Consider the following 18,553-nt stretch of genomic DNA (forward strand, 5'->3'; position numbering starts at 1 on the left):
GACTATCATATAAAATTTAAGTTATATAACTACATTTGTCATATGCATTATTATTATTGAGACAATGTCGATTTTTTCAGATGAGTTTGTCTTTTTGGTTCTTAAGCATTGAGCAGCATCAGTGGATGGAAAAACTATGAACAATCGAATTAACTGATTCGTTAGAAAAATAAATATAATTAATACGATCACTGTATTTTGCACAAAATAAATTATTTGGAGTATAATCGTGAATTTCTTTTTATTTTCTTTATCGTTTCTTGGATAGATATCCATTTTTTTATTTTAGATAATGTCCTTGTATGTAATCGATGAATTATAGGATCAAGATTCAGATAATTGATTAAATTAATTTTAACCTGTGCATTTCAAGCAACAAATTTATAAAACTTGTTTCTGTGTTATTTTCAAGCTAATAATTTTATAAATATATACAACTATATAAACATTTTATGCACGTCTAGCTAAATGTTTACAAATTCATTGCCTCGAATAAAAGTAAGATAGTTTGTCACTCACCGATACGAAGCGCAACAGCGGACTTGTGAACTACGTTGATCTGCAAAATACATATATTTATCGAAATTAAAGCAGCGTTCAAAGTAATTAATTTTTCAAAAAATAATTGTTGGCGCATCGAACAGATATGAATGATTAAGTCAGCTATATAACACATAAAAAATTATTAAATAAAACAAATTACTCACCTCTGATGGTTGCTCCGCCGTCGCCCGATGACATCAGCCAGGTCGCCTCCTCTCATTGTCAGTTTCGATTGTTGTCGGTAAAAGCACAACACTCGCGAAAACGTATTAATCCCGTCTTCGCGTCAATATTAATTGTACGCGATCATACGCACTTCGCACGACATATACGCGATATACTTATAGCATAGTAATGATACATACATCATGGATTTCTGTTACACGAATCATTCGACCGGCAACTTACGCGCGTTACATATTGAATGAAATTATAAATATTCTAGTGAGTATCTCTCTATAATTTGTTCATTTTAATTTTCATCCGGTTTCACGATACATAATTGATCCTCTATTCGCGTTACTTGCACTTTTTGCATTCAAAATCTGCGTTTAATTCTCTCTTTTCAACGATCGAGTAAACTTCTCTTTTAAATTCGTTTTAGAATGAATCTCACGGAAAGGAATGAAATTTCTCTTAAAGATTGAAAATCAAGCCACTCTTTTTTAAGACCAGTAGAAGATTCCACTCTAAATAATTTAAATAGAAGTTATTTTATTTTAAATGCAGACATTTTAAAGGATTTTAAGCAACGCGAACAAATCTTTGCGCTTCGTTCTCGCGAGAAATAATTATTTTACATAAATATCGCAACGAGGCAGCAAGCTTTTCGTCGCCATAATGCCTTTGACGAATAACGAATAAACGGCGTAGAATCTGCTTTGAAAGATAATTTCCGTTCCGAGACGCATGCGAGCAGTTAATCGTACAAATAGAAGTAATTAATTTGGAACAAATCGGTAACGTCAAATTATATAGAGAACAATTGTGCTCCATTATATACTATTACTGTCGCTTTTAGAAAGACAATGGTGCAACAATCGGTATCGTAACCCGCCCACTCAAGCATAAACAAAATGTGAACAATGGATATGCAGAATATTCAACGCTAAGTGTAAAGCGGTTTAAATAAACGGCAATTTTGAAAATAAACATACGTCGACATGTACCTGTATCGTGAATTATTTGACGAGCAGGGACGAGCAATCATTACCGCACGCGTCGCGTTCCGTCGTGAATTGTTCGCCTTGAAATTAGCCGAGGATAATCTAGCTCGTGGAGCTTCGAGATTCGATCTGTACGTAAAACGCGAATCGCATCAGCCAATCCGATGCGTCAATTTTAAAAGTGACGCTTCGAGATCGACCGATGCACCATCTAAAATGCATTTTATGTAGATCGGGCTTAATAGAGGTCGCACGATTATTGTGAAATTATTAATCACTGGCACAAGAAACGACATTCTCAGGATTCCGTGGCTAGATTCAACGTCAGTCAGCGGTACAGAGGTTCGTTCACGACTTCACGTTGCTCGAAATACCCGAACATTACTGCAGTTGAAACGAGATAACCGTATATTTGGGCGTTGCAGAGAGAGAGAGGGAGAGAGAGAAAGCGAAGATTTTGAGTGCAAAAAGTGCGAGCGACGTGAACAGACGGAAAGCGCGGAGCGGAAACGCGAGATACGCGACCGGCGACACTCGCTGCTTCTCGGAATTGGACGAAAAATAATGGCATCGGATTATCGGAGTACGTTAATTTTCGAAGTTGTTTATCACGTATACGTCACGCTTTCCCGCGAGCGCCCGGCACGACACGCGCCCGCAAGGTTACCACAATGAATACTTATTATTTATCTACCGACGCTCTAACGGTTATTATTTGATATTTCGCGTTGTGTCCTGTCGGATCGGACGCGATAATGGACGAATTGTAGGAAGACGATCGTTCTTCACGACCTTTTACGACGAGCGATTATCGATTCGCTCCATCTCTCATTAGCTCGTAACGATTAACTCGTCGATTAACTCGTCGCAAGCGTCTCGAGATTTCTCGCGGCGTACTTCGTGTGACTCCTTCGCGTAAAGTCATCATGGCGGATAGCCGAGGAGGAAACTGAAAACTTGCCACTCCGTTGCAGTTTACGCAAGGTGATCGTTTCTCGCGACGATACTTATTGGAATACGAACGTGCCTTCACGCCGGACTCTGAATCTCACGTCGACTTGGATATCTCCGAACTCGGAGAACGCGTTTTGCGAGATCCGCGAGTTGTCGTGTCGAATAATTAACGAGAACTGATGTTACTACTAATATTTCGTGTATTTCGTAGAAATACGTCGCGTACTTATATCGGAAGTGCCGTTCTGAGTGCCGTGCGATTTTGCATAGTACGCGATGCGTGATTAGCTGCGTTTTCGCGAGTGTGTGTTGTGCAACGGAAGTCGAGAGGAGGCCTGGGAGGCGACGGCGGAGCAATCCAGGGGTGAGTCCCTCTTAGTCAATTATATCGGTTTCCGTTCTTCCTTTCGAATGATTCAAAGATCGGACAAAACGATTTCTACTCATACAATTTTATGAAACTTTAATAGTAATTTTACAAAAGTTTGTATTTAAAAAGAAATCTTTTCGGAAAAATGATAATTATTTTATATATGTATGTATTGCTTAATAATTTCTTTTAACTCTCAAGAAGTCGCGGGCGGTTTATATTTTCATTGAAATTTATTTAAAAAAGTAAAACGCGTCAACTGAGTAACCTGCTTTGTCGGTGCCATTTCGGAAATATTTTTACAAACTGCATACGTAACTCGAAACCTGTTAATCAGTATACACGCTTTTGATCAGAAAGTTGGAGTACAATCAATTTATATAAATTCATATATGCAGATATCTCTTATCTCTCAGAAACACGCGATCTTTTGTAAAAATTTTAGCCTCGCGACTTCCACAGAGTTAAATATTAATTGTTTTGCTGCTATATAATTTCGGTTTTGTATTTTACAGATAACGACGTAGTGTCGACACTACGATCCGCTGCTGCACATCGTATCGGTGAGTCTGAAATGATTTCGAATTAGAGTAAAGGATTTGCAAATAATACAGACAATTGTAATACCTCATACAGCTGTTGCCTTGAAATGAATACGCTAAGATAGATTAGTGCAAATAATTAATACACAAAAATTAACGTAAATTAATGCAAATCATAATCACGTAGCGTGTGTTTCTATATAATTAATAAAGTAATTTAGTAAAAACATGCTAATAAATAATGCATTTATATATTAATGACAATTATATTTATGTGTTAATAATAAATTGTATTGATTTTTATTATGTTAATTCATCATAATCTTTCATAGCCTATTCATTCATGCTTAATGATAACATTAACCAAACTTATAATAACGACATTTTATTATTGTCATATAATATTGAAAAATATCGCGGAAGATAAAAAATCAATAAAAATTGATATATTATCTTAATTATGAGAACAAATAATAAATCACTGTAAGCGTGGAAATACGATTGAAATTATTCCATTAAAAATATTATTTACGGTGATTGAAGGAAATCGTGTACATGAAAAGATCGATTTAAATTCAACGATGAGACATCCAGTCACATAAACCTCTTTCAATCATTGGAAATTAATAGGGAAACGTGTATGTGCGTGTAAAAAGTTTCCCTGCGTGTGAAAACGTCGCTATAAATGCCGTGCAAATATGTATCTATGAAAATGAGGTACAAACTCGGAGGTCGATATCTGTCGAGTTCACTACAACATACTGCCTCGTTTCTAACATCAAATTGGTCTGTATGCCCTGTAATAGCGATCGCGCTATTATTTTTTTCTCTTTGTCAATGGTTTCGGCGATTCTTCCGCAGATTATATAGGTATTCTCGAAGAAAGCTGCCGCAAAGTATCGTTTGCCGTATCTCGATCGCGCGCTTGCGATAATAAACGCTTTCACGCGGCGCAAATCGATATGTATTTAGCACAAAAATCGTGAAAATGATACTCGGCTGCGAAATTCAACAAACGCATCGGCAAATAACGGCTATTTGGCGTGAGATTTCGGGCCGAGGGGTGGCCCGAGAGAAAGTCAGCGAGGAGGGAGGAGGGGTTTTTGTGGGGTGCGAGCCGTTATGGTCAGGATTACCGCGGCAGAACTTGGGGTTCACTCCCTTTGACCGACGCACTTAGAACAACAATAACTCACTAATCCTGCACCCGGGCGCCGATGAAAAATGTAAAAATCCGGAAAACCACTGCTCCGTGACAGTTCAATACATTTTAAATGCGTTCCGGCGCATTTGTGGGATCCGGAGCCACGCGAGCGCCCCAATATGTCGGTTATTTATCGTCAGATTTATGGAATAAATGAATAGGAGAGAGGCCCGCACTTGTCGCGGCAGTCCTCAAATGTATGCCTTTCCGTTTTTATTATTAACGTCTCGCACGATACGTCTGATGGAATCGCAAATTTCTGGAGGAGGCGAACGTCGCGGCGCGGCTCGGCGCGGCGCGGCGCTTGCGCGAATGAATCATAACGCGAAATCGTATAAATTATGCATCGTCGAGAGATCGCTGATGACGGGAAAATAATACATAAATTATTCAGGGGCGAATAATACGCGTTACGGGAAATACGCAATGAGCCGGACGAGGGAAATGGGATAGATTGATGCGTCGAACGTTGATGAGAGTAGAAAAAGGTGCAGGGAGGTGGGTTGGTTGGTGGAATGCCTTTATATGCCGCATCTCTATGGGATTCTTTCACGACACGCCGATTTAAAACGTCTTTTAAGACGGTCGTAGGGCTCGTCGCCGGGTGGAATTGTGCCGAGCTGAATCGAGCATTGAACTCTATATATACGCCCGTACCCTCTTGACGCTCCATAAGTTGCATTCCTACTTTCTGTCGTAATAAGGAAGCTCGTCGTGCCAATAAAACGCGATCGACTGTATAATCGCGATGATTAAAAGAGCAATATGTAAAGCTAAACGTATATATGTATATAAATGAGCAAAATTTGGACGCGACGAATTCCTTCGGGTCTCGAAGGCACGAATGATGAGATAAGGAGTGAGAACAAGACGCTCGGCTGCAATCATCACGCGGAAAACAAAAGGGCCGTGCATTATATTATAATACAACGAGCGCAATTCGACAGCCCCGAAATCTGCCGCTTTGCAATTCGGCGCGCGCTCCACTCGTATATAGGTACTTGTTTTTACATAATCGCGTTTTCGTCACCGAACACACGACGTTCATTCGATAGTTTGCCCGCCATGCAAAAAGTCGTTATTATAGGGCGCATACGTGATAATAACACGTATGTATAATGTATAGCTTTGAGAGAGGATCGCGCGTCTACGTCGCGTTTGGATGCCACTTACATATTTTGCGGTAACGTTCGCTTTTAAATGACTGTTCGGTCTTAAGAGTTTCGTGCATACATGGTGTGTGTGTATGTGGAAGAATGCATCATTGTGTTCAGCAGAAAATGTAGCTGTTGTATAATAAAATTCTTTAACATGATTGGTCTTGCCCTTAGCTCCTCCCTGTGGATCTAAATGTATAAACCAATCACATATTAAAGAATGCTACTATTAATAAGCGTTAAGATCATTCATCGTGTTGTACACTACGCCTTTTCCGGCACAGATCTAAACGAAGCCAGCAGACTTTCACGCAGGGATAAAGGGAAAATACCGTGAACGTATATTATAGTGGGAAAAAAAAAAAAAAGCAACGGCATGCATTTTGAGTGAAGTTTTGAGCAGCGTACCTTTCGAAAGCGTAGTGTCTCTCCTCAAATCTGTAACACATAAACAAGCTTCGTCACTATACCGTGGTATATCGTAGAACTACGCGGAGGAGAGGTCATTGGTTCCGAACTCGTTTCATAAACTAGTTTCGACAAGCTCAGCTCGGACGAGCAGGGGGCGAGACGAAGGCAGGACCGCGAAGATTATTTCAGACGGTAGACGGGTAGTTTGGCGCACGTAGGTAGTTATACCTATAAGTAGACATAATCATCACCATTGTAGATAGGCAGACGGGCGAGGCTAATTTCCAAACCCTGTATTATAGTCCCCGAATCAACTTTTTCTATAGTATAATAAGCTATTTTATATGACGCGCGTTCTCGCAATTATATTAAGATTAGATAAGACATCGGCCTCGTGCAGTTTACGGGCGAATTTTTAAATCCGTCGCGCGAGAGTTAAGGGAGGTAAACTCGTGGACGCGTTTTACTTCTCTCTCTCTCTCTCTAGAGAGAGAGAGAGAGAGAGAGAAAACATTCGAGATATTATTTTACTTTATAAGAGAGCAATAACAACGGGGGGCTTTCTTGCGCGCGAAACGAAATTCCGGAATAAATAAAGCGCACCATTCGCAGTGTATTCACAATGCTATTTACTTCTAAGCGGAGTTTCTTCCGACATTATACGATCGAGAAGTCTGCAGCGTCGCGGGCGTTTTTCCGATCCTGTTCGACGAAGCGACTACGCGGACCGGAATGCGAAGCCGTGCGATAAAAAGCGAATCAAATATCTACCGTTGGACCGAACCACTCGACTAATGAAAATACCTATTGTTACTCCCTTGGTTTTATGCCGAGAAACTTTTCGTCGCAACATTTACATTCCGCGCGGTGTTTCGTTTGAAGAAAAAGTATCGCTTGAATTCGATGTCGCGGACAATCGTCGAAATAACGGTATCAGCATAATTACCGCGATTTGCATAAATCCGCAGATATCATCAATATTCCACGTAGAAGTAGTGTATTCGGTATTGCTTTCTCAATGAGTGCTTCCCTCCCGTGTTTGGTGATCCACAAGTCGACGACACGAGTGTGATCGTTTCTATCTTCGTTACTCCCGGAATGTCAAGAAAAATAGAACGGCTGCTTTTGTATCGATTTGTGTGAAATCAAATGGAAAGCACCGACTGAGATGAGCATCGTGCTTAAAATTCCTGACGGTGCGAGATCCTTTGCTTCTCCTCGGCGATATCCGGTCGGGGCAAAATGTCGATCGGTTTCGACGGCATAAGTTTTCGATTCTTAAGTCGGACAGTGATAGAGGTGACGGGCTGACGAGGGCGAAAACGTAGAAAAAAAAAAAAAAAAGAAAAAGAAAAAGACAATCGAGATCGGAACGAGCGGCATTCAAAATCCGCAACGCGGCGCGGCGTGGCGCGCGCGTTGCAGTTCCTGATTCGCATTTAAGTTAGCCTCACGTTCCGCCGGTGCACGTGATCCAGCTGCTCGAGAGGAATCCCACGTATCCGTGACGTCGCTACGTCTCCACCGCGAGCAGGCCGCATGCGAATATACGCGGGTGCGCGCGAGACTTCTGTCTAGCCGCGCTGACTTATTAGGAATTCTGCACGCGGGCCGCGTGCTGAAATTCGACGTCGCGGCACAGGCGCCACGTGTACTCGCCGGACGCACGTTCTTCTAATTTGCGATACGTCTTTGGACTGCTTAAAACTCGACCAACCTGTTTCCGTTCCGATGCTGGTCGATCGTGCCCACTGTCGGCGTCTGCCAAACCGGAAGAGTCGAGGGAAAGAGATCGCGTTCCCGACTATCCCCTCACAGAAAGAATTTCTGATAACGAAACGAAAAATATTCTTGACCTATTTAATCTTATCTCGACTTTACGCAGTATAAAATTAAACCGGTAATTCCTATTCTTCTCCCTCGAATTATATAAGATTGACTTGTTATCTTAAGACCTTAGTGTGACACATCTGATTTCAAGTTCATATATTCTTACGTTTAGAATACATCATTATCGATGTCCCTATAACGCCATAAAGTGCGTACCTTTCACGCATGATGCTGAATAATCACACAGGATTATCGCACGTTATCATTGTTATGAAACTGCGGTGACAACGCAATAATGGATCCGAAATATATAAGCCCCTAGAAATACTTCAGAATGTCGGGATGTCCCATCTCGAATCTTATTTCTCAGTCCTTCTTTATATTAATTCAAGAATGTTATAGGGTTGCTACCAATCTAAACCTTTTCGAGAAAATAGAATAATATAAAGATTATTTTATTCTAGAGTTAAAGAATTTTTCATTTAAGACTAAAATATTTTTTTCTCAACGATAAATACGATTGTCGCTATGTCGATCCTATTTTATGGTAGATCAAGGAGTAACGGCATTCAATCCAGAAATTTTTCCTGTGAGTGTGGGTGTTAATAGTTTAATTTTAATCTCCGTTCAATTAACTTTTCGTCTTCTTCCAGTTCTAAGAAATTAGAAAGAGATGAAGAGCAAGTTGAACAGAGATTAAAGTTGAATCATTGGTAGAAACAGGCATTATAGTGACACGCGAGTCGGCACAAACATCATTCTATTTTTCTTGACATTCCAGTGATTAATAAAAGTAGAACGACACTTATCAGTATAATAGGTTTCCAACAACTTTCTAACGACATAATTTACCGTTGTAATATCGTATCCAAAAATGTCAAATTCTGTAACTTTGTATCGACCGATATAGAATTTCGAAAAGAATTTTGTTCGAAAGAAGCGAGCACTCTGTGATTATTATACTTGTGATTGTGTGGAACATATCTCTTCTCTAAATCTTGCTTGCTATACACAGCACTCTCGTAAGAAATTCGTATGACTCAAATTCAATGCATTTCGAGTTTGATATCAATTGATGCAATGAGCGTGAAAGCACGCGTATTGCTTCAAAGAAGCTTTTGTGTTTTAATGCGAGTGAAATTAAAGCGTGACAATATAAATTGCGCGATACAATTTTCACTCATCGAGATCGAGTAGCGCCTTCTCGGTATGGCAATCGACGGTGAAACGAGAGCGGCAGATTGACGTCGCATCGGCTACGAGCGGAGGCAAAAGCGTAGAAACGCGCATTGTCCGGCGCGTTTCGTAAGACGGGAGGAAACCATGCGACAATGCGGTCTCTCTCTCCGGAGGTCTCTCCTCTCGGGAGGGGAGAGGCCAACGAAGTAAGAAAAGCGAGCGGGGAAAAATGCGGCTCGTTGTTTCGCTTTCCTCCTTTGAGTTTTATTTATTGGCCGGCGTGAATATTCAGCTCCGCCAGACAAAACTCCGCTCCGTTCCGGCCGCACTCTCCGGTCGGCTCCGCGGTCGGTGCGGTAAAGAGAGACGGGCGTTGTGTGCAGTGTCATTTACAGAAACGCGAGGGCGATATTGTTGGACGCGGCGGCTGCGTCGTCGTCGTCGACGCGAGTACAATACGGCCGAGAATACGACGGAATGCATTAATATTAATGGTGGCACCGAAGGAGTCTCTTTCCGTTGCTAACGCTCGTGCGCTCGCGACAGGCTCGACCGCTCATCGAACTCTTCCCGAAAGACGAAATCGCAATTGCCGATCTGCCGAGATTTTCGTCCGCGAGAGGTTCAACACCTTCCGTGCCGCGTGAATCATCATCCACGTTTGACTTCCCGTTCGATCTGTTGTTGGATATTTCAACTTGAAAAGAAATACGTGTACACTGAAAGAATATACTAAGTTTTAATAAATTATGAATAATTATTTGTTTGAATAATAGCAACTAAATATATATGTATTTAAATATAAACGTGTATGTATTTATTTGGTACAAGAGCCATTAATTTGATTTAAGTATAATTTTTTATCGATAACTATTTACTATTTAGAAATGTTCTTTAGTTAGTATTATTGAAACAAGTATTTATTAAAATTTAATAATTTTTTTCAGTTTAATTACAAAATAATTTTTGACGTCATACATACGTAATTATAATATTTGTGATAATAATAATTTTTGTAATTCGTTTTACAATTATTAAATTATATTAATCAACAAATAGAATAAAAATGGATCATCTATTATGACTCACACAGCGTGATGGTCAAGTCGCTTAAAATTAGCCCGGCACGGAACGTGTTAAGAAAAAAATAATCACGTAAGCGGGCCACGACGAAGAAATATACTACACTATACGCGGAGATTACCTTCTCCGTTCTCGCGAAATTTCTGTATCTGCGTACAGTTCTCGTCAGATGCAGCGCGGCGGCACGGTGGCTCGAGAGAACCCATCTCGTCGTAAGGCTGTCGCCTCGGGCGTCGGTTATACCAGTGACGATGCACCTCGCAACGCCCACCGTCCTTTATCATCGCGTACGTTGCTTCTGCGATGATTCGCTGTTTTGGTTTTTCAATATTTTACGCGTTACGTACTGACTCTGTATGTAGTTTCGTAACTGACAAATTGGTGTAGAGGTGGTATCATAGGTTAACATTTTTACTTCACCTGTTAAAAAAAAAAGCAAGAGAGAGAGAGAGAGAGAGAGAGAGAGCCCGCAAAGTTCAGTTGGAAGAATTTTTATGCAAAAACTCTGTGATTTATCTCGAAAGCGGCATCTCCATAACCCGGTTAAAGTCTTTGATGGCCTTGCAGTTTAACTTCCAAGGTACATCACGAGATGCGGAGCAAGATACAAAGTGGCAGATTCTTCGCGCGACGTAGGTGGGTGGTGTGCGTGAGTCACGGTTATACATATTAAATACGTCGGATCGTTGGCTAACGAAACACGGCGGCGTTGATTACATCTTGCGCTTATCTCGATGATACACGTCGCGCGCGATTTTTCTGTTCCAGTTAATAGCGTTTGTATTTATTTCGCGATACATGCTCTTTTCATTTGGGATCGCATCGAAACCGCGCGGGAGTAAACAAAAGCGAGCCGTGAAAACGCGGCGTAGGATGGCGACGAGAAAACGACGGGAGAGCTCGGGGGAAAAATAACGTAGGTCGTGGAATGGCTTTAGGAAAGCCGATCCGAAGTCGAATGGGAGTAAGGAGAAGGTCTCGAAGTTTTGCTGGTCGGTTGACCTCGTCGGGTAATAAGAATAAATGTGATTCTATTACGGGTTCAATTGTTACGGCGGCAGATAGGCCGCTCTCGATGGAGAACGAAGGGTAGATCGTAGTCGATAAGATTTACCCGTGAAGGTTTTACCTACGGAAATCGCTCCGCCACTTCGGACACTCGATAGGGAGGAGGATGTCGATATTAACGAACGTTACGAGCGCTTGTAACATCGTTAAAATGTAATCATCCGTATAGTGCCGAAAGAACGTTACATGCTCGATTTACCTTTTACGGGAGATGCGCGCGGCGCCTTCAAAAATCGCCGATATGTGAATTTCAGTCTAACGTGAACGTAACTTGATTGTTAAGTGTATCATCGGTGTATATGGTAGTAGACGTATTAAAATCTGCACAGACCTCTGTGTTCTCCGTTCTTAGGACACTACCTGAGATAAGAAAGAGGCGTGCGTAATAAATTTGCGCGATTTCGTAGAACGCGAATCGGGACTGAGAGAAGTACTCACCGTGCGTTGACGGAGGTAGGATTTCCGACGTCGTCCATGGACGGTTTCCTAGAATGAAACCACGAGTGAAATTCGTTACTGTTCATCCGCAGCTGTATAAACGCGGGGTCGCGTATATGTGGTCTGCCGATTGCCACATTTCGTGTATTCATTAGCAGATTTCTTTTCTCCCTCTCGACTAACGTTTAACAGAATATGGACGTAACTAATTTTTGTACTAGGAAAAAACTGGCCTCGTGTCTTTCGCGCTGCTATGAATCATCTCTACTTTTTTTTGTCGCGATGAATTGTCGATTTATCGCACAGTAGTTGTTATAAGATCACAGTGGAACGTGAAACGTTCTACATGCACAATATGTTATCGATCACAAATTACGATAATTTTGTTACAATTTTTTTCGACGTTCGGCGCGATTAATGCGAGCAAAAACAGTACCGGTTACGCAATTTGCGAAACAACTTCGGTATATTAGAACGCGGTCGTATCGAAAGTAAAACGAGGGAACATCCGCGCGACGACCGGTCTTGAGAACGTGTGCGTAAGTGTCATCGGCGCGTGTAGCCCTCGTGCTCTTCGAGGGTTTCACCCCCGTCAACCCCAAAACGTCATCCCCACCAGCCGGCGATCTTTGCTGCGCGTGCCTTTTCTCGCCAATACAATGCAACCGCGCTGTGCGGGAAGGCGAGAGGATATTAACGGACCTTTCTACCATTCATCGAAGAGATGATATTATTGCACGATGACGAAGAATAGTGTAGGTGATAAAGAAATCGAGCGGAAATCATACTTCATACGTTATCAGTCTGGCTAGGATATCGAACTCATCGAAAGCACTCATCGATAAGCGCTAAATAGATCTGAATGGATATAAAATGGAAAGCTATGTCGGAATAAATTGATAATATTCGTATGAATAAGACTGAAATGTTTGACAGTCGAGGTTTTAACATTGTCAGGCTGGAGCGGAACGCGTCAGTGTTCCGTCTTCATTTGACCGTGAGATCTGGAACCCCGCGACGCCAATAAAACGACGACGTCGTATCTCCGCGGTAGCTTGTGTATCTATTTTCACGCCGCAACCTTATCCCTCAGTCGGACCCTAAGCGTAGAAGGGATCATCGATTAAAATCTAATGGGATTATACCCTTACGACGGATCGACGCTGTCTCCATTTCGCGCGAATAAAAAGGAATTTAAACAGTCAATTGTAAAAGGTTCGAATTTCATGCGATTAAGTGCAGCTTCTTATGTCGCGTCTTGCTTCGAAGCTGCAGTAGCGACACGGCAGAAGCACCTAAGCGAGCACAGATGATATCATCGTTAGTGCTTTATCAGTTAATATTTATTTATTATTTATTAGTATTTGCACGCAGTTTACGGAATTGGACACGTATATAAATTTACATATCAAAGTGTCATTTAAGCACCTAATCTCCAGGCTAATAAAGCCTTGTCGTTACTTAGTTGTGTATTCACATGTCGTATAATGTCGTTTATCGTTATTTATTAGCATTGTTATTATATTGCTGTAGCTGGAATGCTGTTAAATTCATAACGTCAAATTGACTCGATTTGAATTATAATATCAATTGTTCTATACATCGTCAAATTTATTCACTACACATGCATACGTTGTTCACTTTGAAACTATAATTATAAAAATAGTGCGTTAAGTTAAAAATAACAAAATGTTATTTAACTCAAGGGCTTGAGTCACAGTGGATAGCGACGTTTACACAACAGGCGACGCAATGAGACGCGCGAGCGAAGGATGATTTTCGCCGCTCCGGAGGTCAAGAGCGGATTTAACCGGAGGAGGAAGACGCGCTTCCGAGTTTTGCTTATCGATTCAAATCGCGTTCCCCGCGTATGAATGAACGAACGAGTGGGCGAGTCGAGCCACCGGTTGAATGGGGAGAGCCCCACGGGTGACCACAAAGTACACGCGTGCGTACCGCGACGATCGTTCACGTTCTCCGCTCTTCGCACACCTTTTCTCTATATTCCTTCCCTATAGCTGAGTTCTGTAGATTCGTTTCAGATCAGATCGTTCGAATCGAATCCAATACATTCACCGCGATGTGTTCCACTTTTCGTGACACATTAGTTGCTTCCCATTTACATCAAATTTAGGTGATTCTCTAATTAACTCGGTTGAACGCACGTTTTCCTTTTCATGACAAGTGAGTGTCAACTGAGTTTCTTCGTTAATAGTGAGATTGTAAACCTGTGTTGTTACACAATTTGCTTTGTCACTAAAGTAATTCAGACTCGATATCACTTGTGCGAAGATGGAAAGCAACTATGTATTATCGCGGCAGGTCCCACGACGTCTCTTTCTACAGTTTCACCAATGACGTTTGACACCAGAGAGAGATAGAGAGAGAGAGAGAGAGAGAGAGAGAGAGAGCTTATCTTTTCGCGTCCTGTATACGGATTAACCGCTGCACTAGTGATGTAATTTGATGTATCGGACGCGTAGCTAGGTATGCAGCGCGACTAACTCGAGGTGTTTTGTATCGCTGGCGCTAAAAATGCGTGGCGAATCGACAGGAAGGATCATCCTGACTAGGCAATTTCGAGGCAGATCCGTTTTCTACGATCTTAATAGGTATCGGATCCGTTCAAAGCATTTCGTCGCGCGGTGTACGCCTATATATATATATATATATATATATATATATATATAGGTGTACGCGGATCGTACAGTCCACCCTACAGTAGTAAATCCGCCCTGTTTTTCACACGTTGGTTTTAGCCGCGGCATTAGAATCACGGACCATCGCGCATCGCGTGTTTTTCGGTCACTGTCGCGCCGTGATTCCAAAGTTCGCGTGCTATTAAACGACGCTTGGATTTTTGTCGGGCTGTCCGCCGTATTGTGCGCAATTATACACGCTTTTTGTCAGCTAAGCCGGTGTAAAATGCGGTTTTCCGAAAATGGCAGTGGAACGAAGACTGGTCTCTACGAGGTGGCGTACGGGATAGTATCGTTTAATTTGGCATAAAACATCAGCCTCGTCTACTTCGAGCGCGTCTGTCTCTCGTTCGTTACTTCATCCTTCTTCCCGAGCTGCCAGAGCTTCTTTCTCGCCGTCATCGTCGTCGTTGTTTCGCGATAGAGATTCCGCGAACGTTACTTTACCCGTACAACCTCATTGTTTCGACGCCCTTATAGTCCTTCTCTCTCGTCGATTCTCTTGCAAACGGGAAATTATTTTCAAGGTTTATTCACACAAGGCGCTGGAATAAAATAAAGAGAGAATTTTTCGCAACCGTAATAGACACTGATCTCTCGAAACGGGAAATCGAGCGAGGGATTCAGTAAGAAACGTTTTTGCGTAAGGTATACTTGTCCGTATAACTGCGAGAGGACTAAACGCGTCGACATTTTCTGGCTGATCGAGTTACCGCTTAAGGCGATGCAAAATGCGGTTTTACTTTTTACGCTTTGGTTTAATAGTGCCACGCTATTACAACTATCCGGACAAGCGTAACAATATTGTCTTTCTTTCATATTCTTCTCGTTAACGCTACCTCGATCGGGCGAATTGAAAGAAGGAAAAAAAGAGGAAAAAAAGAGAGGAAAATCGGCCATGCGAAGTGAATTTCGCGAGAAAAGGTGCAACCTGCGGTCCGCGCGTGTATCTCGGTATATGGACGAACCGTCGACAGTGACGAGATGGAATAGCGAGGGAACCGAGCGAGCAGAAGCGACGGTGAAGAAGGAGAAGGGAGAGGGGCACGCGAAGGGTGATCTCTCGTGGAGGGACGAGTAAGGCGGGAGCGGCGCATGCGCGAGGAATGCGGCGGCTCTGGTCTCTTCGATACAATAAATATAGGATCGGAGATCGGCGGCGAGTGAGCGAACGCGGGATGTGAGAGAAGAGAAGGGAGTGGAGCGGCGCGGCGGCGGCGGCGGCGGTGGCGAGGAGGGCGAGGGCAAACCGATGAACGGGGCCCGGGGAGACCGACAACAATGCCCGGACAACGTAGTAACGACATCCAGTTAAATCGCGGTGGTCGGCAAAAAAATACGTGCGGCCGCGATTCTTTAAGGGCTCGGTGAACTCGCAACCGCCGCGCGAGGAGCGCGAATTCGAGCGGGAGAAAACCGGACGACACGCGCGCTGGCGAAACCTCTCGTCGTGTTTTTCGCCCACGATTCCCCCATCGCGACGAGATCCGACGTTCCGCGCTCTCGACGATACGATCTCTCTCGTCTCTCCTCGCCCGCGTATTTATGAATTTATAATTGGAAATCTCGAGCGAGACCTCGGCTCTCTTCACAATAACGATTGTAGAACTAATCGTAAATCACGATAATTTCTCAACCGTGGTGTGTACAATGAAAATTGGAAGAAACGATCATCAGCAGATAATCTTGCGTTGGCGATTATGAGTAATATAATTAACATTTCGCTCTCTTAACGGCGCTATTAGCGGGAACGAAAACAGCCGCATTACAGCTTAAAAGCCCGCGATGGGAGGATGGGGCACCCGGTTTAAAATTGTAGGGAACCGACAAGGTAGATGTACCCACGATATAAATGCTGATCAATCAAGGTGAACGGAGCATTTAATCGATACTTCAATAATTATCAACCTGCTCCGGACGAGTTTCGCAGATAGCCCTTGTGCATCTTTTTATCCTAGTGCTCCTTTTCTCATTGATCAATCGCCTCTGCTGCTTAATAATCACTTTGAATCTGTATAATTTATACCATATAAGACGCTAAAACGGTACGCTCTCGCAATCGTCGCGTGCTATTTCAGATAATTTTCCCTCCAATATTTTACTCGATCGCTATAATACACGCGCGGTTTATTTATCGTCGAGATATATTTCCCGCGATACCGTAATGACGTATAATGTGTTGGAGGATGTCTCATTAATTTCAGCGCGTTCAAATACCACGGCGCGTGAGATTTTTCATGCAGAACGCGGTAAATGAGTGACAGCTCGAAGATTCGCGAGTGACAGAGAAGTGTGTACAGACACGGGAGTAAACCGATAACGATCCGCGCGTCATTAATCGCGTTCCGTTGTTTGCAATTAGCGTGAAATCGCTCGCGGTTAATTACGGCGATACGAGAGTCCGCGTCGCCGTCGTTAATTATATTTTCCTACGCGCCACGTGATTATGCATAATGGAAATCCGTTCGCGGATATGTGTATTTTTTTTTTTTCCGAATAAACACGGATCGTCGTAAACAACATCGTAAAGCTTAAGTCGACTTTCTTTTACGTTCGTCAATTTTCTATTTGTATATCTTTTACAAATAAAATCTCGAAGGTGCAACAGCTCCTCCTCACGTTGGAGGACACGCAAGATTCAGTAGCTGATAAGTATTCGATAGACTGAATGTAACGATGATAAAATGCATTGTTCGGCTTGGCTGTTTTCCATAAGTATTTGTATATATTATTTTTTTCGAGAGAGAGGAAGGTACAATTTTTTTCAGTGCAAGAAATTGTACCTTCCTCTCTCTCGTAGAATTTTGACAAAATTGTTCGTGGGCAGAATCCGATACAGGGGTCTTTAAGCCTTGCGTATACACGCGTGTATACATACGGTGGTCCGTGAAACGGCTTCGTGCCGATTCTGCGTTCGTTCGTCACTCGAAGAGAGTTGATTTATATCCGTGGGTAAGAATCTCGTGCCAGACCTCGATGCTTCGCTCGTTGCTTCTGCGTGCGCGCCGCAGCGCTCACTTTGAACAATGGAATTGCGTCGCGACGTCGATCTCTCTGTATCAATCACCTCGCCAACGAGATCTTTTATATCTCTTCGGCCGTCCATCGAGACCGCTCCTTTTTCATACCCTCGCTTTGTATTATTAGTTAGATTGGTTTCCTCCTCGCTCTGACGCGCTACAGATGCCGCCCGGTCATCGGTGAATAACGTTTGCGAAGATCGTATAAGCTTTCTCGATCGCGTAATTCGCGTCAATGAATGTAAGCGAGAACAAGTTAATACGGAAATATAATGAGTTCCTTACCTGTCTGTCCAACAGAGCGCGTCATCTCGATACCTGGAAAGAATTGGAAAAAGTTGTTGTAGTTACTTTAATCACTGTAGATATTTTATAATAAATAATTCATCAATATTCTCATCAATATATATATTATATATATATTTACAAAATTAGGTACTTTAGTCTATTTCGATTACGATAAAGCCAATTCATCGAGATAACCATTTTTCGTGCTTTAAGAACGATCTTTTTATAACGAGGGTTTAAAGATACAAACGCCTATTTCGATGTATCGTGGTATCGTTCTCTATAAGCAACCCGGTTGAAATCGAAGCTTGTACAAGTATTACTAATTCGTCGCGGTGCGCCTGATCGACGCAATGCCTCTCTTAATGCTTAGCCCCAAAGTCCAAATCCCGTGTCGCAGCTTACAGGAAAAAGCTTTTATATGAAAGTTCGTATAGGAATAAAATCGCTGTCGTAAATTGCGCGCGAACCTAATCTTGCGGTTGAATGGTGCCACGTATACATTCGTTTTTTCGGGTCCCTTTTTCTATTCTTCCTCGTTGAATCATAAATCCGCCTTCTTCCTCCCCCTCAAAAAAAAAAAAAAAAAAAAAAAGATTTT

At 42.4% G+C, this 18,553-nt stretch overlaps 1 protein-coding gene across 1 annotated transcript in view; it reads right to left on the reverse strand.

The window, feature by feature from the left end:
• Window positions 1–18,553, reverse strand: part of LOC108778341 (protein trachealess) — an 84,063-nt gene that overhangs the window by 48,860 nt on the left and 16,650 nt on the right. The window contains exons 2-4 of the mRNA XM_018545496.1: window positions 17,950–17,982; window positions 11,946–11,993; window positions 6,345–6,374 (exon numbers count right to left, since the gene is read on the reverse strand). Of these exons, the coding sequence (XP_018400998.1) occupies window positions 6,345–6,374; window positions 11,946–11,993; window positions 17,950–17,982 (111 nt within the window). The remainder of the gene's footprint in view (window positions 1–6,344; window positions 6,375–11,945; window positions 11,994–17,949; window positions 17,983–18,553) is intronic.

The sequence above is a fragment of the Cyphomyrmex costatus genome, unplaced genomic scaffold (assembly GCF_001594065.2).
Source record: "Cyphomyrmex costatus isolate MS0001 unplaced genomic scaffold, Ccosl1.0 scaffold5, whole genome shotgun sequence".
Lineage (NCBI taxonomy): Eukaryota > Metazoa > Arthropoda > Insecta > Hymenoptera > Formicidae > Cyphomyrmex > Cyphomyrmex costatus.